Source organism: Dipodomys ordii, unplaced genomic scaffold, assembly GCF_000151885.1.
Source record: "Dipodomys ordii isolate 6190 unplaced genomic scaffold, Dord_2.0 Scaffold4, whole genome shotgun sequence".
In the NCBI taxonomy this organism is placed as follows: domain Eukaryota; kingdom Metazoa; phylum Chordata; class Mammalia; order Rodentia; family Heteromyidae; genus Dipodomys; species Dipodomys ordii.
In genome coordinates this window covers 4370829-4392769 of record NW_012267220.1, presented here as the reverse complement: position 1 = coordinate 4392769, position 21941 = coordinate 4370829, and the positions used below count along the sequence as shown (strand labels likewise).

At 36.6% G+C, this 21941-nt stretch overlaps 1 protein-coding gene across 9 annotated transcripts in view; it reads left to right on the top strand.

Moving 5' to 3' along the window:
• The first annotated feature begins 10 nt into the window (after positions 1-10).
• Positions 11-21941, top strand: part of Spock3 (sparc/osteonectin, cwcv and kazal-like domains proteoglycan (testican) 3) — a 244174-nt gene continuing 222243 nt past the window's right edge. For 3 of the 9 annotated variants that reach the window (XM_013024678.1, XM_013024672.1, XM_013024623.1), the window contains exons 1-2: positions 61-93; positions 398-586. In XM_013024678.1, coding sequence (XP_012880132.1) covers positions 398-586 — 189 coding nt within the window. In that variant the 5' untranslated portion in view covers positions 61-93. Of the gene's footprint in view, positions 94-397; positions 591-2620; positions 2635-3501; positions 3511-21941 lie in introns of those variants that run through there. The other 6 variants (XM_013024685.1, XM_013024655.1, XM_013024631.1 and 3 more) reach the window with 5 other exon arrangements.

Here is a 21941-nt window from a genome sequence, read left to right as displayed (position 1 = left end):
AGCCGCAGCAGCGCCCGCGAGCCGCGCGTTGGCACAGCCGGGCTGCGTTGCCAGGCAGGAGCTGCGATCCCGGCGGCGCGGGCGCACAACAAGGTGCGGGGCCAGGAAGGCGGCTTTGTGCCTGCTGCGGGGCGGGGGGGAGTGCGGCTACTGCGGCGGGGGCTCCCTCTTTTGCACCCCTTCTTTCTCCCTTGGGTCCCTGGGTTTGGGGGGCGCAGGGGGGATCTAGCCTGCAAGGATAGGATTCCCCCCACCTCCCCGCTGGCGTGCCAGCCTGTCTCCCCGGTCTGCCCCGGTGTTGCGGATGCATGCTTTCCAGGGGGACCCCCTCCCCTCCCGACCTCGGTACCCCCTTCTTTGACTCTGCCCTGCCCCCCTGGCTGTGTCTCGCTCGCAGATGTTCAAGGTGTCGGCCGTGGTGTGTGTGTGTGTCGCGGCTTGGTGCGGTCAGGCGCTGGCGGCGGCCGTGGCGCTGGCCGCGGCCGGGGGGCGGTCGGACGGTGGTAATTTTCTGGATGATCAACAATGGCTCACCACCATCTCTCAGTATGACAAGGAAGTCGGACAGTGGAACAAATTCCGAGACGTAAGTGCTGCGCAGCCGTGTCCGTCCCCCCCCCTTCCCTCTGCTCCGCGCGCGCTGGGGGTGTGGGGGGGCGCTGTCTGCTCCCAGGCGGGTATCACCAAGCACCGCGGTCACGGGTGGGTGGGGAGTGTGGGCTCGGTGCTCCTAGAAAAGAGGAATTTGGGGAGGGGACTGATGAGCCCCGCCATGGGAGAACTTAGCAGTTCTACTGTCGTTCCCCGCACCCCACCCCACTACCCAATTCCTGACTGGCCTAAGGCAGGACTAGCTGGCTGGATGCACAGAAGTTAGGTCACCCCCGTTCCTGCTCTGCCTCCCCCCGCACTCCCTGCCGAGCCCCCACAGCCTCCCCCGTCCTCCCCCGCTCCCACCCCACCCCTGTAAAGTTCAGGCTTTCTGCCTTCTCAACTTTTGGAGGGTGTTTCTGGCCCTGGCGCACGCAGCCGACGTGCCTTTGCGCGTTGCCTTGTTCTAAAAGTAACGGCGATCGATCTGGTTCCGGGTGCTCCATTAAGGAATTGGAGAGAGGAGGGCTGGGGACGCGAGCGGGGAGAGGTAGACGTCTGCTGCTGGGCTGTGCCTCTCCACCCAGGCGGAACGAACCCGCTCCCGATTACATAAAACGACCCATCCGAGGAGCAGTTCAGCCTTAACTTGAGCCCAGAACGTGTCTAGCAATGCCTTGGATTACGTGTTCTCTCTTTTAAAAATAAATAAAAAGAATCAGGGCTGTTAGAAATGTGGAGAGGGGTAAAGGTAGGGGGGGGGGCGCATGCAGGTGCCCGCAGTGAAAGAGTTAACATGTAGAATCCCTTCGGAGTTTCTTAAAAAGGCGTTCAGGGGAACCGGTTTCTAGAGACTCGCAGCCAGTGGCCAGGCTCTGGGAGTCGTGTTTATTTTTCCCCTCTCATCGCATTGGACTCAGGCTAGGAGCTGTCATCTGTCTGCATTCAACTTGGTGGTTCGGAGGGGAGACCTCCATGGCCCACCCTGAAAAACCCGCACAGATACAGTGCCAAACCTTGCACTGACATTTGGGAGAATCTGTTAGGAGTCCATCTGCAGTGCACTAGGTATGGACGAGCTAAGTTCCTTCTTGAGCTCAGCCTGTCACGACTCGACTCGGGAAGATAAATGGCAGATAAATGGCAGCCTGGGCTACTTTTCATCTTGTTCCCCCCCACACACCCCCACCTTGTATTTGAACCTCCCTTTTCCCACCAACCCTTTATGAAGGAGCTAGCAAGCCAGATCCCTTAAAGGGATTCTTAAGCAAAGGTAATTTTATTGTAAACATAAACTGGAGCTTCTTAACACTTTGGAATGAGACATGAGCAGAAAAAAAGAATTGTTAATAGTAATAGTTAATAGAGGACTTGGTCTTACATGCCTCATAAACAAAGCTTCAACAGCATTTTACTGCAAAATGGGTATTCATAGAAGCAAACCTTTGGCCTATTTATTTATTGTCATGTTAAGCACAACCAAAAGTCAGCAAACACGTGAATGGTACTTGGAGAGAATTTCTGTTGACCATGCCATTACTTAGGAAAGATATGGAAAAATTAGTATTTGAGCCATGCTTCTCCTTTTGACATTATTTAATGACTACTTAGAAATCTTAAATATATGTGTGTGTGTCCTGTGTGTTAGACTTTCCTCTCTAAAGTAAGTTTTTAATATTTAATATCTTAGTGTTGTCTGAATTTTTTAATTGCTTTGTTGAATTATTGAAAAGTGAGCAGCTGATACGTGGACCATATGCAAACATGTTTGATTTCAACCAAGTATTCTAGAAATCATGCGGCTAACTTCTATAGAGAGTAGACTATTTGATCAGCTTAATATTTTTCAGGTACTTTTGCATCATCTCAGTAGCAAAGTTCATCAAAACCTGCCTGGAAGTGTAAACAAATGATTTATTAAGATCTTTTAAGCCAATGCCGACCTTGAAGCATATGAAATAGATAAAATGTAATGACTTATTTGAAAAAAAAACCTTCCATCAGGTTTGATAATTGGCTCTGTGGCCAGGCGATTCCGTCTTTGTAGATATGCCATCTGGCAGGCATGGGGAAGAATACCACTACCATGCTGTTCCTTTTTATCCACCTGTTGCTCATTACTAACACAATGGGCTGTGGGCTGAGTGTGACCTCTCTCGTCATAATTCAGACTTCTTACTCAGACCATCCAACACATTGCTATGTTTATTTTCCCTATTTGCCGAGCTTTATCTTACTCTTTATTTTGTAGCTTTCAGGATGTTATTTTTTTTAGCTCATTTTTAGCTGGAAGCACATGGTTGTAACGCATTACTTGAAATAAGACTGTACTACATGAATCTACCTATGAATGTTTTGCATGAGCATTTGTACCTAAAATAACAGACTTCACACTTGGCTTATAAGAAAGCAAAGGGAAATTGCACCTGAAGCTCTTCTTGTAGAAATCACTTAATGAAAGAACTTTACTGCTTCTCTCATAAAAAATATAAGTATCATTTTTAAAAAAAGCATTAAAAAGCCTTAGGATGTATCAGTGTAAAAACTAATGGAACTAATCCTTACTTTCTGGTAAAGGATTATTTTCTGAAATTGAAAATATTTTATTATGCATTCACTCATACTTGAAATATGCCTTCTTTTAAATTATAATTGAAGACTATCTTGACTATTACTTAGAAATGTAATGTATAAATAATTATATGACGTAAATCATTTATTTCAAAATCAACATAAATATGTAAATATGTTTTCCTTATAATAAAGCTTTAGGAATGAGAGGCATGGATAGAAAAATTATGTGTGAGAAACCATTCCCTTGATAGTTCTTTTTCTCATTTTCCTCAACCTAGATCAAGGAAACCAAGCACTTTTAAGATCTGAGATCTACTTTTTATTATTATATTCCAGGAAGTTGAAGTTTAAAGATTCAAAGTAGTTAATAGATTAAAAAATAAATATACTGGGGCTGGGAAGGTGGCTCAGTGATAGAGCGCTTGCCTTGCATGCATGAGGCCTGGGTTCAATTCCTCAGCACCACATAAGCAGAAAAAAAATACTAGACAGAACTAACATATGGCATTTAGGACATAATTATATGATTTGAAAATAAAACAAGGTTGGGAGTATAGCTCAGTGGTAGAGCAAGTGCTTAGGATAAACCAGGCCCTAGATTCAATCTCCTGCCTGAAAACTAAATTTAATATTTAAAAATTAAAATAAAATAACTCAAGTCCCTTTCAACAATGTGACATTTTTAGCATATACATTACTTGCATGCTATTTTTTGTTTAGAACTGTTGGAGAATGACAAAACTAAGTAAAGAAGATTTCTCAGTGGGAGGATTTGGAAAGAATCAATACATTCTCCAAGAGCATGGCATAAATGATTCTTTCATGCCCTTCTTATATATGTGTTTGGAGGATTTGTTATCAGGATCATTTTGATATCATTCAGATATCTCATAGATATTTTATATTTTGAACATTTATATTTTATATGTTCAAATAAACCTAAATGAACATAGAATTGGGAAAACAATACATTAATTGGTAACTTCTGATGTAATATCATTATACACTTTATTATTGATTTCACTGAAGTCTATACATTGATTAAGAATGACAGAAATGATCAATTAAAATCCTCAACTACAATATATGTTGGAAGGAGAATACAAATATAAGAAAAAAACAAAAAGGAATGATTATGTCCATGGTAAATTCAATGAATCATATAATGAAATAAATGTGCCATTTCATTCAAAGGTGCAAGATTAGATTTGTTTTACCAAAATCAGTTTGAACCTTAAGGACTGGTTACCTTTAATGATTACCAGACAACTTGGGCTTGTATTCATTTCTCAAGTGATTTTTTTACATCATATATCTAATATCATGAAATAATTGCAGAAAGAGATTTGAATTCAGCATGTGAAGTTATAAGAACACTGCATCTTGATCTCTGTTAGCCCTTCCATTATTCTCTTCCCATTCCCCACTACTCTAATTCCTATCCATTCTGTCAGGTTTTCATCTTACATTTCCCATATGAACATTGAGTGTTATGCTTGTATTTACACATCATTCCTCTCTCCATTTATTCATCCTCCTTACCTTAACTCTCACCCCATTCAGAACAGATGTTTTGGTTTCCTAGTATTTATTTTGTTAAAGTGTCTGTTAATTGTTCAAAGGGGTTACACTATAGAAATCCAGTTCTGTTTGTCATATACTTTAGTCAGTTTTTTACTATGTATATATGAACATGACCCTGAATGAATTTTCATATATGTTTATGTTTAAGACCTAACATGAAAGAATACCCATCCTTTATCTCTCTGACTTATTTCACTTAGTATAATTTTTCCAGGTTCATCTATTTCCCTAAAATAACATACTATTTATTTATCAATCAGTCAATCAACCTATCTATCTATCTATCTATTTATGCACATTTTGATCCATTCATCCATTTTCATAACTTGACTATTGTGAACTGTGCTATGCTAAACATGGGTGCTCAGGTACATTTGTTGTATCCTGCCACAGTCTTTAATTAAATTGTATTTTTATTGTCATTAAGTAATTGTACAAAAAGATTACCATTGACCATATCTTTTTTAAGTAAAATAAATCCTACTTAGCATCTCTTCTTCCATCATTTTCCCCCTATCCCTCCCAACTCCCCTCAGTTTTCCTATAGGATATACATTGAAAGCATCTGCTTTCTCTATTCATTTGTCAAGTGGCATCCACTCTTGCAGAAAAATCCCCAAGGGTGGTATTTCTGTGATAACTATGGTTAGTGTTTTAAAAACCTCCATACCGATTTCCATAGTTGTTGCACTAGTTTACATTCCTACCAATATTTATTAGGGTTCCTATTTCTCCCACATCCTCTCCAATATTTGCTGTTGTTTATATTCTTGATGATGGCTATTCTAACTTGAGTGAGATGGAATTTCATTGAATGTGACAACAGTAAATGTTGTTTTCATTTGCATTGCTTGTATAGCCAGAAATGTTAACCATTTCCTCGTATATTTATTGGACATTTTCACTTCTGTGAAGTCTCCATTTAGTTTCTTTATTAACTGGGTTATTGAATCTTTAAGGTTGTTAAGCTCTTCTTGTTAGCGGCATATCTAGCAAAGATCATCTCTCCATTGTAGGTGTCTGTTTAGCTAATTCTCTCCTTTCCTATCCAGAAGCTTTTTGACATGATGCAATACATTTAATCAATTGTGTCTCCTTATGTGAACCTTATGCACTTTAGACACTTTATAAACACTAATAAGTAGGCTTAACTTTAAAATTGTAACCTCGCTACTTGCTTAAGGATTTGAGAGGTTTTCTGGAAAATGTTATTAATTGGAGAATATAGCTGTGGTACTTCAAAGATAACGACTTTTTAAAAGAACAGGTGTGAGGATGGACACGGTGAGGGGTGAGGTACACTTATAAGCCAAGCCACTCAACAGGTGGAGGTGAAAGTATCACCATTTGACCCCAGCTCAGGCAAAAGTACAACATCTAATCAAAAATAGATACAAAAAAGTCTGAGAGTGAGGCTCAAATGGTAAAGGACCTAAGTGCAGGGTCAAAGTCGAATTCCCAGCTCTCTGAGCTTCTTTTTCTTTTCCTTAGAATTATTATTTTTTTAATCTGAGTTCTAAACAGCACACTCTTGACAATTAGTTGCATCCTTTTCCCTGTAAGCTGCACCAAGCAGCTTGGAACCTTCTCTTTGCAGGCCTGAGCACAGGAGTTGAGAAACTGAGTACTTCCTTCATCCCAATAATAAGCAAGTTTCATTTACGTTTCAAGGCATTGCTCAAAAACAATCTTTTAGCTATCAGCATCATATAAATGACATGTTTAGTCCCATGCCCTGCCATACCAATTTCTGAGGTTAAATGTCAATAAAAATAAAATAGGAAAAAATATGTGAGTTCTGTGATGTACAGATTATTTGATAGTGGCCGATGGAAAGGGTCTTTCCTGAGATCTTAGTGGGTTCCAAGGTAAGTTGGGACCTTAGCGCTGATCAAATCTGTTGTTATTAGAACGTAACTAAACCTATTTGTTTCCTCAAGGAAAGTATGCAATTGTTTTACAAGCCATTGCAACTCCTCTGATTCTTACAAAGGATAAATGTGATGGAGTGCTCTCTTGGTTGCTTTTTAGTGTTTGGCATTTTGTTTTTAATGTAATGAAGCATGCTTACTGTATTCCTAATCCACAGTAGGGCTCCTGTGTGCTCCCTCAATAGTTGGGATCAGGGCTTTACTAGTTTTATTTTCAACAGTATGAATCAAAAACAGAACTAAAGACAATTAGTAATGCAGACTAAGTTAGTGGTCAACTATTGCTCTGTGCTTTTTTAGTATTTCTGACTATGGAATGATGCTCACAACTATGATGTTTATATATGTGTATACATATGTGCACACATGTGGCATCACAAATTAAACTTGGACATACTAAGCATGTATGGTAACACTAAGCAACAATCCTGTCTCTACTTGTATTTTATCATGACCAAGAACACAGGTTTTCTTTAAGAATTCATTACATTTAAGTCAATACATGTCCATGAGTGTTTTCCTTTCTTTCGTTTGCTCTTTAGATGATTGTGGATAATGAGTTTACTCCTGAAGAGCATTTGCGTACAGTATATACATACTCTCACGTCTGAATGGCTAAGGGTTCTAGCACCTAATCCTATTCATTGGAGTGATTACTCATTGGAAATACTCAATGGCTTTATAGTCATTGTCCAAATTCATATGAAATTTTCATGATGAGATGAACACGTGGCTTCTGATGGGAACCTTTGGACAGTCTGAAGATTCTGGGACCAATGATTATCTGAGTAAAAACAATTTAGTCCTTGCAGAACGCAAGGGCAATGTCCTGATCACGTGAGCCATGGTTGTGGTGCTTCTTCCGTAGTCTTTATATCTTACACCTGTCACCACCACTGTCAGGCAAAGTTGCCTATGATGATGATGATGGTTGCCAGCGAATGTTCACTGACCTACTCATTTCGAGAGCTGGTAGGGCTTTAATCAATTCCCCCAGGAAGTCCAAATTGATGGTAACCTTTAGTCAGTTTCCCATAGATCACCCTAATAAAAATAATAGGAAGAAGTTACGACTTTCAGTTCTCTCACTCTTCTATCTCATTACAAAAGTATAACTAAGTAAATTGAGAAAGATACTATTCTCTCTGAGTTTATGCCATGTCTATATTATGCATATATAGATCTACATATAAATGTAGAAGTATTATAAAGGTACTTTGTGTATGTGTATGTATCTTCAAGTAAGTATGGTAAAAGAATCTGAACATCAGGCATCAATAGGTACTATATATACTATGTTAAGTTTTATATGTCTGTATTCAACATATTACACAAAACCTGTTAAATTATAACCCTACAATTCACCAAAAATGATTTTTTGAATGTGTTAGTCTTTCTTTCCTCTGATGATTAGGTTTTCTGCATCACCTAACTTGAGAAAATTACTTGGTTTGCTGTCCCATAGTTGGTCACATTGTGCTTTTCCACTTCTTATTGGAAGTTGTCTCGCTTGGGACTATATAGTTAAGCTTTTCAGCTAGACATGGAAAAGGAACATGGTGTATAGTCATGCAGCATTTATTTCCTTCTTACAGTAAGACTCCTGGTTTAGAGGTTTTTAGATCTTATGATTCTGACTCAGCGTGACATTTTATGTTCTTATTCCATTTCAGTTTTCATGATTTCATGTTCTGGGTCACAATTTTATTTTATGTACTTACTTTTAGAGCTGGTCTTTGAATCTTCTATAAACAGTGCCCAACTCTGCAAGCTTCTTAGGTTACTTACTTATGTGTCTTTTCACATTTATGAAGATATCTTCATCACTTCTACTCTTTTTAAGTCTCCTGTTTTGTCAATTCAGATACCTGATTAGAATATAAACTTCCTAAAGCTGTAGGTTATCATCTTCCCTCCTTCCAAGTCCTTGAATTTGCTTAGCATTAACACAACATCTGGCTTACAGTGACCATTAGAAAAGGCATTAAAGGAAGAAACACTAAATTCAATGTGCATTCCCAGTGCAGAGATCTTAAGTAAAGCCTCTTAGAGGTTGCCTTTTATTGAACATTACATTTCTGACCACCTCAAGCCCTATTGGGCAATTTAAATAAAGTTCAATAATTGTAAAATATCAAGTTTCAAGCAGTAAACTATTTAGCTGCACTGAAGTTCCAATATGCTCCCTCCCAAATGAAAACACTATGCTTCTAGTGTCAGGTTCAATTTTAGGATCAGCCAGTATGGATGCTGGCATTCTTTCTACTAATCCTCCCAACATTTGGCCCATAGTTTCACTTTGACCACATAATTCTGTTGCTCTAAAGTCTTTAGATACTATTTTTCCCTGTCTGAAAAACAATATGATTCACAAATATCTTCCCTCTTCAACTACTGTACTTCAATGAATGGTTATGTGGCCGTGTCTAGATAATTCACAGGCTATCTGGGTTTATTTATTTGATTCTCCCTCACTTATCATTACCTAGACACGTGTCAGAGGTAGGGTATGCTAATAAAAAAAGAGAGAGACTTTGAATCAAACTGCCATGATTAAGATACAACTTTATTTCCCAACCATGTAACCATCAAAAAGCATGTATTTCATCCTGGAACATTTTCTACCTGGCCAGAAAGGTTTACAAGAGAGTTAGCTGGTATAAGATGTTTGTCCTGTGGTCCAGTGGTCTTCTACCTCTATCCCACAGCCCTGAGTTAAATTACATGGCTACATCTAGCTAGAAAGGAGACTAGAAAAGGTACTCACTAATGGGAAAAGAAAAATACTAGAAACTAGCTGATAGTAGCTGCCACCAGGGGAGAAAAATGGATAACTATTACATTTTATCATTCTGTGATAGTCACCTAAATATCTCATTAACAAAATACCACATCTTGGTCTATGTTTTCTGAGGTCACAGTAAAATAAATAATTTTTTTAAATATTTCCAGATAAATTTTATAATGGTTATCATATTTTGTCATATTTTATTTTCCAAAAGCTCTGACCCCCTGTGATAATTATTTTAACATAGAATATCAGTGTGTTATAAAAATGTTTGCATAATTATAACACTTTCAAATATGCATCATTAAATATAAACAAAAGGATATAAATAGATAAAATAATCATGAAAACACAATGATAGAGAAATTTAGGCTCAAAATTCATAAAGTAACTGTAATTTTACAGTAAAGCTAACTACAACCATGTTCATTACAGCAATATTTACCATAGCCAAGATATGTAATCAGCCCAGATGTCCCTCAATGGGCAAATGGATCAAGAAAATGTGATATATATATATATATATATATATACACACCACATATTTTTTCATCCATTAGAAAGAATGACAATGTACCATTTGTAAAGAATTGCAAAGACTCAGAAAAAAATATGTTAAAGGAAATGAGGCCCAGAGAGACGAAATGTTTATGTTTTCCCTTATATGTGGAAGCCAGATTTAGGTTATAAATTTATAAGAAAATACATTGGGTGTTATGCAAATGTATTACCTGAAATAAGGCAGATTGAAGGGAGGAAAATGAAGAAAGGTGAGGAATGGATAAGTATGGAAGGAATGGGTAGGGATGTTGAAAGAGGTGATATTCATCCAGAAGCATTGTATTCATAAATTTTGTTAAATATTAACTTCTTTGTACAACTACTTGAAGATAATTTAAAAAATTTTAAATGAAAATAAATATTAAATAATCAGAACATTGTACCTAAATTAATGACTGTTACTATGATCAAATACCTTTCAATGAAGTTAAATGCATAAATTATTTACCATAGCTAAGATATGGAACCAACCCAGATGTCCCTCCGTAGATGAATGGATCAAGAAAATGTGGTATACATACACAATGGAATTCTATGCCTCCATCAGAAAGAATGACATTGCCCCATTTGTTAGGAAATGGAAAGACTTGGAAAAATTATATTAAGTGAAGTAAGCCAGGCCTAAAGAAACATAGGTCCCATGGTTTCCCTTATTTGCAATAACTAGAATATGTCTGAGACAAGCAGAAATGGTCAGATAAGTTGATGTTAAGCAAAATGAACCCCAAGATAAGGACTCAAATGTTTTTTTCTTTCTTGCTATTGTTTCTCACATATTTATAAGATATTTCTTTGTTGCTTTGTATGTCCCTCCCCAACGGTATAACCTGTTTTCACTGTATTTGATGTTGGTATAATTTGTGGAGGGAAAGGTAAAAAACAAATTGTTTAAATAAGGATGTTGAAACAGGGGGAATGGGGAGTGGGAAGAGATGATAAGGGAATCAAAGGAGGAGGCTACAATGCTTGATAAGAAATGTACTCATTACCTTGCTCATGTAATTCTAACCCCTCTGTACAGTATTTTCACAATAAAAAATAAAAAAGGAAGTTAAATGCATAAATGTTATGACATATATATATATACATACATACATACACACACACACACACACACAGTTGTCTGTTTTTCTGTCTTTATAGTGCTCAATTTCATTCTTTGTGGCAAGGGAGTAGGATCATGGTTTAAATGTGTTTGCTCAAAACAGCAAATCAATTAAGTACTAACAACGTTAGTATTGATAGGCTCCTCTTTACTCAGGAATTAATAACAATATTAAAATAAGAGCAAACAACTTTATAAAGTAGATAACATCAATATTATACATTTCTGGATTTATTTATTAGTATTTTTTCTCTATATGATGCACAATGACATCACTATGTAAATTAAGACACTGGAGCCAAAGGTAACACAGATAGTCTTCACATTACTAGCTGATAAGCCTACCATCAATCAAAATGATGGTGAGTCAACCTCTGTTTAAAATACCTACCCTTCTGAAAAATCATATCTCAGCAATGTAAAGAGTTGAAGAACGTTTTTTTCTGCCAAGGGCCATTTGGATATTTTATAACATCATTCATGGTCTATATAAAATTGTCAAAGCAGGCAGGCGGCCAGGAGCATGTGCCAAACTCTGTGGGCCATAGGGGGCCTGTAGTCTTTTGGTTTCACAATTGTGTGTACAGGGTTTTTTGTTTTTTTGGGTTTTTTTTCTGACTACTGAGCCAACATAGCTATGGTTTGGTTGGTGCTCAGCATGAGAAGAAAGCAACATACAGCCTATTGCTAGACCAAGAAAAGATAAAACTACTATCTCCCTTTCACACCTTCCTAAGGTTAAAATATCATAAATAGAATGATTCCACATTGGAATTCTTGTTGACATTTAGACTCCAGCTTCCTTGTCCTTGAACACAGTAAGAATCATGCTTCATGGTCTAAAACCACTATGTAAAGTGTCTCTTACATGCTGTATATTTTAGGTACATTATTCCAATTGCTATGGTCTTTTATATACTCAAAATATTTTAATTTTCTATTTCTTTTTATAATTTTATTGTAAAAATACTGTACAGAGGGGTTACAATTACATGAATAAGGTAATGAGTACATTTCCTATCGAGCATTGTTACCTCCTCCTTTGTTTTCCCCTGTCATCCCTCTCCTCCCCACCTCCCCAACTGCTCCCTCCCCTCCAAAGTTGTAAAGTTCATTTTCAACATAGTGTCTTGTACATCTCATCATTACAATGGGTCATCCTGTATCCTTATTTCAGCATTTTGTTATTTCTCTTCCCCTCCCCAAATTAGAAAATTGTATATACAAGATGCAGGGCACGGGAATAAAATACAGTGAAAACAGGGGTTATACTGTGGGGGAAAAACATAAAAAAGAAACAAAAATATCACATATTGCATTATGAACATGTTAAAAACAATATCATACAAGAAAAAAAACACTAGTGTCCCTGTCTTGGGGTTCATTTCCCTAACATCATGTTATATGTTTTTAATTTTGATTAAAAATGAAATTTATCATATTTATCCATTTAATTAGTCTCAGCTTCCTGACTAGCTAGAATTACAAGTATGAGCTAATGGAGCCCAGCTAAACCATTTTGAAAGTACTGTTCAGTAGATAGTGTAAGTGTGTTTTCAGTATTACACAACTAATCTGAACTTTGTTGCCTTGGAAACCAAAACTCTGCAGCCCTTAAAGAAGCTCTCTGTGGCTCCCTTCTTGAGACTCTGACAACTGCATTCTACTTCTTGGGCTGTGAATTTGAGTCTTGTAAATGCAATCATGCACTAACTGTTGTTTTGTGACTGGCTTATTTCCCTTAGCATAATGGCCTAAAGGTTCATCTATGTTGTGGCATCCACTAGGATTTCCTCTTTTTTGAAGACTGAGTAAATTCTGTTTTAGACACAACTATATTGGACATACACGTTTGTTTGTGCATTCAAGACCATGCATAGACTCTTAGGTTGCTTTGATTTTCTGGTTTCTGTGACCAAGGGTGTCATAAATGTGGTTTTGAGAATAAGTCAAGGTATTAGAAAAATCATTTGTTATTGTAAAGGTGATGTACAGAAGGGTTACAGTTAAATAGGTCAGGTGATGAGCACACTATCAGTTATTTTGGATGTATAGTCAAAACTGAAATTCAAGCTGGGCACAGGTGTCTCACACCTGTAATCCTAGCTACTCAGGGGCGGAGATCTGATGATCATGATTCAAAGCCAGCCTGCGCAAGAAAGTCCCTTAGACTCTTGTTTCCAATAAACCACCAGAAAACCAGAAGTGACGCTGTGGCTCAAGTGGTTGAGCACTTCCCTTGAGCTGAAGAGCTGAGGGACAGTGCCTAGGCCCAGAGTTCAAGCCCCACAACCACCACCACCACCACCAACAAAAAGTAAAAGTGGAATTCAATGAATGCATGGTAGTTTTCTGTGTTTAATTTCTTAGGAAATAAAACATTCATTTCCATGCTGACTCTACTGTTTTAGGTCCCCATTAATAGTGCATCAGGCTCCAATTTTCCCACATTCTACCATCTAGCACATATTTTCTGTTTTTGTGATAGTAGCCATGTGAATGTGAAGGAAGGTGTAGCCATTGTGCTTGATTTGTATTTCTCTAATGATTAGGAATGTTGCAATCTTTTCTAATGCCTATTAGTCATTTGTTCACCATTTCTGGAGAAATGTCTGTTCAATTCCTTTGACTATTTTTAATTAGGGTACTTCGGATAACTATGGTACTTAGAATATTTTCCTAAAGATTCTTTACTGAAATCTTTTAATAATGTAAGATGTAGCCATAATCTCTTTTTATAAATAAAGAAATTGAGTTTTGACAAGTTTAATAAGCCTACTATGGATGAGTGATATTTGTGTCACTAATTAAACTCACCAGTGTTTAGCTAATTTCTTAGTTATTAATAGTTGATGACTTTAAATGAGCCATAGCAGATAAATTGATTTTCTGTTTTTAAGTGCCACATTATAATTTTTCCATAGTAGACATTGACTATATTTTCTTAACCAGTAGATCAAAAGTAGATAAACATTTGGAATTTCCATTAGAATTCAATGTCTTTTATACAGGATCTAAATTATCTTACTGTGATTTGATCAGTTTATTTAGAAATTGTGAGAGAAGCTTTCTGGTTACCTGTCTTCCATTAGTGTTATACCAGCCTGTAATCAAGCATCACATACTGTTCAAAGAATAATGTGCATCCTTACAGAATTACCATTTTTGGCACTAAGATATTGCTGGAACATTCATTAGTGACTTTATGATACATAGTTTAATCTTTACTATCTCAGGTTGGCAAAATAACTGTTAAAAAAAGACCAATAGACCAATATGACCTAACACTGGGTGTTGTTTAGTGTATAACATTTTTGAAAATGTTTAGGTACTTATTTTAGGTGTACTACTGTAGTTTTGTATCTTTTTTATTACTTATTTTTAAATCAAATGCTTTGATTCCTGCTCTCCTTCTTCCCTATTTGTACAACAGTTGAAAATGGAAAAGGAATTCTTTAACTTAATAGTGGGAATTCATTTATTCTTTTCATGTAAAGGTTAACATGTGTACATGTAATATGGTTAACTCAGTATTGAATGGGTTCAGAGAAGGCATTGAAATCTCTGTCCTAGAAGATTACTAAATTTCCTGTATTCTAGCTACTTAAAGGTATAGTGTGTATGGGGGCGGGGATGTGTGTGTGTGTGGAGGGGGTGTGCACTAGGAGTAGGGCTTGAAATCAGGGCCTCACATTTTACTTTGGCTTTTTCCAAGGCTAGAGCTATATCACCTGAACCACACCTACACTTCTGGCTTTTTAGTGCTTAATTTGAGATAAGAATCTGTTGGATTTGTCTATCCAGGCTGCCTTTGAGCCACCATCTTCAGGTATCAGTCCTCTGTGTAGATAGGATTTCATGTATTGACTTTTAAAAACTGAAATATAATCACATAGAATTACGTGGATAGTTTTAGAAATAAGTTTATTATCTGCATGTATTTTGAAGACCTCCCCTTCCAGCATTCATTTCTGAGTGTAAAGATCTTAATCATTGTACATGAGACTCTTATTTTAGAGGCTTCAAGCAAAAGAGCAAAATTCACCAGCTGCTAGACTGAAGGAAATGTAGAATAAATTAAAATTCAATTACATCTATATTTTATTCTAATTGAATTTAGTGATATTGAACTTACCCAATGCTACATTTTATATTTTGTGTTCACATAAAAGAAATGCTTATATAATATATTCTGTGATAAAATCACAATAAGTCTTATGGTTAATTTGGAATTTTTTGTGTTGAATGATTCAAATAATTGGTAACTTTTTGATGTGTAGCACAAGGTACAGATGACTTCGTGAGAAACCAAAGTGGGAAAATGACAAAAAAAATGCATTGACTTAATCTAATTACCTCCAAATATATAAAACATTACCAGGCACTTTCTTCCTGAGTAGGATAAGCAATTATATATTTTTCCCCAAAATAGAAATCTGATAAGTCCCTTTATCATAAATCACTACTACTTTTGCATTACTAGGCTACTTTGTGACTTTAAAAATATTTACATAGGGTAAGGTAGGCAGGCTACTTTGAAATATGAGCTTGTTAATTGCCTTGGCTGTGGGTATTAGCATCTGCTGAAGAACCAGTTTTAGAAGATCAGGGGAATATTTATAGGCTTTCATGACATACAGTATAGTATGAAATTATAGGCAACTTCCTAGGCTCCCAGTTAGGCTGTTGAAGGTGCCCTTGGCAACATCTGATATTCTCTTCAAATATCCCTGAGGCAGCCAGCTTCAACTAAAATGAACATTCCCTGGGGCAAAATCTCTCTAGTACACTGTATCAACAGCATTAACCTAGTATTACCTGAGAAATTTTTCTTTGACATAAAATGTAATTTCTTGCTGCTGAGATGTTACACACGTTATAGTTTTAAAGAACTATTGTACTTACTGAAACTGAATTAAAGGCATATGTTATACTGAACACTCAGGAAGGGCTAGTTTAGATGCTGTGGCATTTGAAAGAAACCCTTGGCAGAATAAGAAGTGGGTTTTTTTTTCCACATATGAACACTTTGTACAACATAATCACCAAGATTCCTTACTTATTATACATGCTAACTGTGCTTACACATGTAATTGTCCTTTAAATAAGGTATTTTGGAATGAAGAGTTCTTCCTCTCAATCCACGTAGGGTTCGAAGTAAAAGTTTATGAATACAGGATAACTTAACCAATAAGGAATGCCATGTTTAATTCAAAGAATAAATCAGTAGTAAATAGAGGAGATGAAATCCCAGGTCATCTCTGAGGAAGAAGTACCTGTCATGTATAATGTGGATCGAGTTTTTCCTGTAATTGAGAACCACAAGCAGTTGACAGAGCATTGAATGGGGTCTGGAAATCTAATTTCAGAGTGGCTTTGCTTGCTCCAAGTAGCTGAAAGCCACCTGGCTTTCGCTGTAAAAAGCCTTGAGTTTTTTTGGTACAGTGAGTGTTCCTTTATGTACATGTGCTGTTGGTTCAAATGTTTGGATTCTTGGTGGAGGAGGCTTGGAGCCAGTCCCAATGGCAAGAAAAGCAGGCCTGGCACTAATTTCCTTTGGGTTGCACTTCCTGATAACTTTACCAGTATTTCAAAGTATCAAAATATCATCCGATACCAAACCGATATCTCCTCAAGAACTTACACCTTGATTTTGGAATATTATGACCGGTTCATTCTCCTCCTTGTCTTGTCTTCATTCCTCTATCCCTCTCCCTCACCTTGAGATCCTTCTCACATTTAAGTGCCAGTTTGCTAGTCATTCATCTTGTTGGACTGTGCGTTAGTTTTTCCAAAGAATTACATCACTTAATTCTCCCTTGAAAATACCATACTTCAGTTAATACATTTGTGTACGCTTAGACTTATAGATAAGAAACATAGGTCCATGGTTTCTCTTATTTGCAATAACTAGTATATGTCTGAGACAAGCAGAAACAGTCAGATAAGTTGATGTTAGGTGAAATGAATCCCAAGATAAGGACTCAAATGGTTTTTCTTTCTTGCTATTGTTTCCAACATATTTATAAGATGATTTTTTTGTTGCTTTGTATCAGGTATAACCTGTGTTTTCACTGTATTTGATGTTGGTGTAATTTGGGGAGGGGAAGGGAAAAAACAAATCGTTTAAATAGGGATACAGGTGGACCCATTGCAACAATGAGATGTACAAATCATTAGGTGGAAAAACAGCGGGGGTGGGGTGGGCAGGTTGTGGTAGGGGGTGGGGGGGTGTGGGGGTGGAGAGGGGAAGGGATGGTATGGGAAAACAAAGGAGGCGGCAACAATGCTTGATAAGAAATGTACTCACTATCTTGTCCATGTAATTGTAACCCCTCTGTATGGTAATTTCACAGTAAAAACATTAATTAGAAGAAAGAAAGAAAAGTGGTCATTTCCAGATGGCAAGGGGCACAGGAAAACACGGAATATACTGGAAGTTATTGCGTAGTGGTCACATGATAAAGATCTATATCTTCTGGGTCTATCTTTTTCTTTGTAAATGTTGATATCATTGTTTTGGATGGATGAGTAAAATTTCACTGTGTATATGTGGTTCATTTTCTTCATTCATCCATGGAGGAGCATCTGGCTTTGGTTATGATGAATAGTGCAGCAATACATATGGTTGTACAAGTGCCTTGCTGTATCTTAATTTGTAATATTTAGGATAAATGTCCATTAGTGGAATTGGTAGATCATAGGGTAGTTATTATGTTTCATTTTTTGAGGAATTTCTAAGCTGCTTTCCTGAGTGGTTGCACAAGTTTACACTCCACCAGAGTGTATTAGAATTCCTTTTCATCTACTTCCACTCTGCATCACATCCATCTGACGCTTGTTGTATTCTTGGTGATGACTACCCTTAGTGCATGTGAAGAATACAGAACTAGTACTTCAGATGAAAGAAAAAATATGACAAGTCCTCATAATTCTCCAAAAATCTACCATCTTCATGATATTGTAAATCCATAGAGATTATACCTCTGTGCATATAACACTGTAAATCAGAATTACGTCTGCTTTTGAATAAACACAGGAAGAAACTCAACATTCAAGCAAATCTTTTAGTAGACAGTGTGTAACTGCTCCTTTTTTCTTTCAATTCAACAAGTTGAATTTTAGTACAGCACAGCTTGAGGAAAGTCACCTCTTCCATCACACATTTTATGCTAAAGTTAAAGTAAAACATTAGTAGTGGCTGTCTATATTTTGAGTGGCTACAGGATAAGAACAGAACAGTTTTCCTAGCAAGAAACTGAGCCCCACCTCCTTCCCCCCCCCCAAAAGCAAGTTTGTCATTTACTTTGTCATCTGTGAACATAAAGTGATGCAAGACCAGCTATGGGAAAACTAAAGGAGGCACATACTTGCTCCTAAGGGAGAGCATTAAATCATTGCAAGTGCACCTCTGGAAGACGCCGAGATGGAGACTGTGTACCAGCATCTTCATTGTAAGCAGAGGCTGTTCCTCCATCAAAGACAATTCAGGTAGTTATTCAATCCATATGAGCCAATACTTTGTCATATGTCTTGAAACAACTTAGAAATTGCTGTCATTTTCTAAAATAGTTCAGCCTTGTCAAGAGTTCTTGTGCCCTAATGTACAAGATTTCTAGTATCATCATATAAGCAATTTAAAATTCGTATTTTTATCAATTTTGAAATCACATGAAATGGGTTTAGAATAAAATGATATTTCTGGTTTATACCGTGATATTGTGGGAAAAGAAAAGATATGTGATCATTTTGATATTGATTTTCCTCAAATGGTTTATTGATATGGTGACATTCTTAGATTTATAGAGAAATAGAACAAAAAAGTATGAGTTCAAATCATGAATTTTTTTCAATACAGATATTCAATTATAGCAGGTAGACATAGGAATAAATCCTTTAAAAGTCAGATAGATAAAGCAAGAGTAGGAGTAAAAAATTCACAGCGTATTGTCCTGGGATCAGAAAAACATACATGGAATTGGTTTTTATTATATACTGTCTTTGTAACTTCCTGTGATATGCTATCAGTAACCTTCTGAAAGGCAAAATAATCAGTGGTCAGATTTATCTACAGATTCTCAAGTCTATATTTTAATACTGGTTGTTCACAGCAGCTTGAACAATAAGATAAATTGGAATACCACTAGATCTTGAATTTATGCATTATCTAGTTATCTGCATAGTTTAGCACAAGGAATCCTTTTTTTAGACTGATTTCTGTTGTCAAAATGAAAAGTAATCATTCTAAGTAATGTTCAGGTCTTATAACATTAAAAAGCCATTCTTGAACTGGATATGTATGTTTAACTGATATGTAGAGTTTATTCATAGATCAAATTGTAACCCCTCTGTACGGTATTTTCACAATAAAAAAACTTATTATTAAAAAAATAATGCCAATGACAAAATATGTTTTTGTTTCTCTTTTCTCTCCAAAGATTCTTAATAAGGCAGTATGAAGGTTAAAAACATCTCTAATTTCACATAAAGAAAGATAAACCAATTCAGACTCTGGTGACTGTGCTGTAATGATAACTACTCAGGAGGCGAGAGCCAGCCTGGGCAAGAAAGTATGTAGAACTCGTACTCAGTTAACCACCAAGAAGGCAAAGTGTGGATCCACTTTGAGTGGAAAAGTTAAGCAAGAGCTCAAAACTTTGAGTTAAAGCCCCATCAATTCTTTTCTCTCTCTCTCTCTCTCTTGCTCTCTCCCACAAAGACTAAGCATTTAATCTATCTTAGTTTTATGAGAAGCTGATTTGAAATATATACTGTCTATTAAACTATAACTAGCTCATAGCTTAGTGGTAGAGTTTGTGATTATGAAATCTATTCATTTGTGGGTCATTAGAAAAATTCATCCAACCAGTCAAAAATGGAAATGAGTTTACTTGGTCTTTGACACAAAGCATAGTATTATTTGTTGACTGCTTTGAAAAAATTATCTGCATTGCCTTTAGATTAAGATGGTTTTAAGTAAGCCAACCTATCTAGGAAAAATAGACTTCGCATTTTTTTCAGTTAGTTTTCTATTTCAGATATGAGCACATCAAAAGTGCAGTATTTTTGTTTGAGACATTATGTAAGGAGCTGGCATGGCTTTTGAACTGCTTGGACTACAAATAAGACTTTATATAAGAAAAAAGTCTTCTATAAAGTTCTAGAAAGGAAAATGACATAATTTATTAGAAAAAGTTTTACTGTGTGCTGTTTTCTAAGATACGATCAAACAAGAATGAATGTGTTATTCAGAGATTCCTAGATTCTATTATTCAGAAATATCTAGAGGTAGAAGTACCTGTTTCTGAAAGTTCTTTTTTTAAAAAATAAAAACCCTCTGTATTCTTAACATCTTCAGAAAAATCAAAGTGTGAAGTTATTGATCTGATTGACTGCAGGGATGAATTCATCCAACCAAAGTCAAGTCAGAAAAATGTTTTAGTATAAAGAAATAGCAAAGGAACTGTATTTAAGTTTATAGACTGGAGATGTCATTTATTTAGTTCAATAAATGATAAGCTTTCTGTTGATTCAGAGAGTATACATAAAAGCTATAAATAGTGTATATTGTAATGAATGGGTATTTCTAATTGTGAATCTTGATGCAGCCTCTTGTAAATACTTTATTCTTTTTAAAAATATCACTATCTTTTTGTTGTTGCTTTCTTTGTTTTTGTTTGTTTGTTTGTTGATTTGGGTATGGAGCTTGAACTGTGGGCCTGGGCACTGTCCCTGAACCCTTCAGCTCAGAGCAAGAGCTCTACCACTTGAGCCATGGCGAAACTTCCGATTTTCTGGTGGTTTATTGGAGATAAGAGTCTCACGGACTTTCCTGGCTGGGCTGACTTTGAATGGCGATCCCAAGACCTCAGCCTCCTGAGTAGCTAGGATTATAGGCATGAGCCACCACTGCTAAATTGTCACTATCTTTAAGTAGTTGTACAAAGGAGTTACCATTTAACCAGCAGTTTATGTTGTAATATATCTTAATCATCATTCTTAACTATTGCCTCCCTACCTGCTTTTTCTCTCACTCTTCTTAATTTTATAAGTTATATACTGAATTCTATTTTTAATTTGATTTTTACTGGAAAGATAATGTGCAGAGGTGTTACAGTGACATAAATCAGGGAATGAGTACCTTTCTTTCTGAAATGTGTGACCCCCTCCCTCTTTTTCTCCCACTTTTTCACCCCCATCCCCTTCCCCCAACAAGTTATAAAGTTCATTTCCAACAGAGTGTCTAGTGAATATCACTGTTGAATTTGTTCACTTTTTGTCTCACCATTTCCATGATTTCCTTTTCCTTCCCCATACCAGATAAACTGATATATAAGACAAAGTGAACAGAAATAAAGAACAATGACAAAAAAGAATAAACCAAAGGGAAAAAAAAGGAATAAATGAAACTACAATAAAAACTTGTTTCCATTTCTTGGAGTTCATTTCAATAAGCATCATTCTATATAATCTTATACACACAGCTATTGAGCCATCATGATCTTCTCCTAAGAATATCTTCTTTTGCTCTTACTGTGCAAATACCTAGAGTGCTGTTTAATTAATCACGTCCAAGTGTAATTATTTGTCTTTTACTGTCTATGCTTCCATCAGAAAGAATGACATTGCACCATTAGTAAGGAAATGGAAAGACTTGAAAAAACTTAAATTACATGAAGCAAGCCAGACCCAAAGAAACAGGCTGCATGGGTTCCCTCATTTGTCATAACTAGAATATGTCTGTACTGAATTCTTGATTTCATTCCCCACCTCTTCTCCTCTTTATTCATTTATTCTTTCCCCTTGC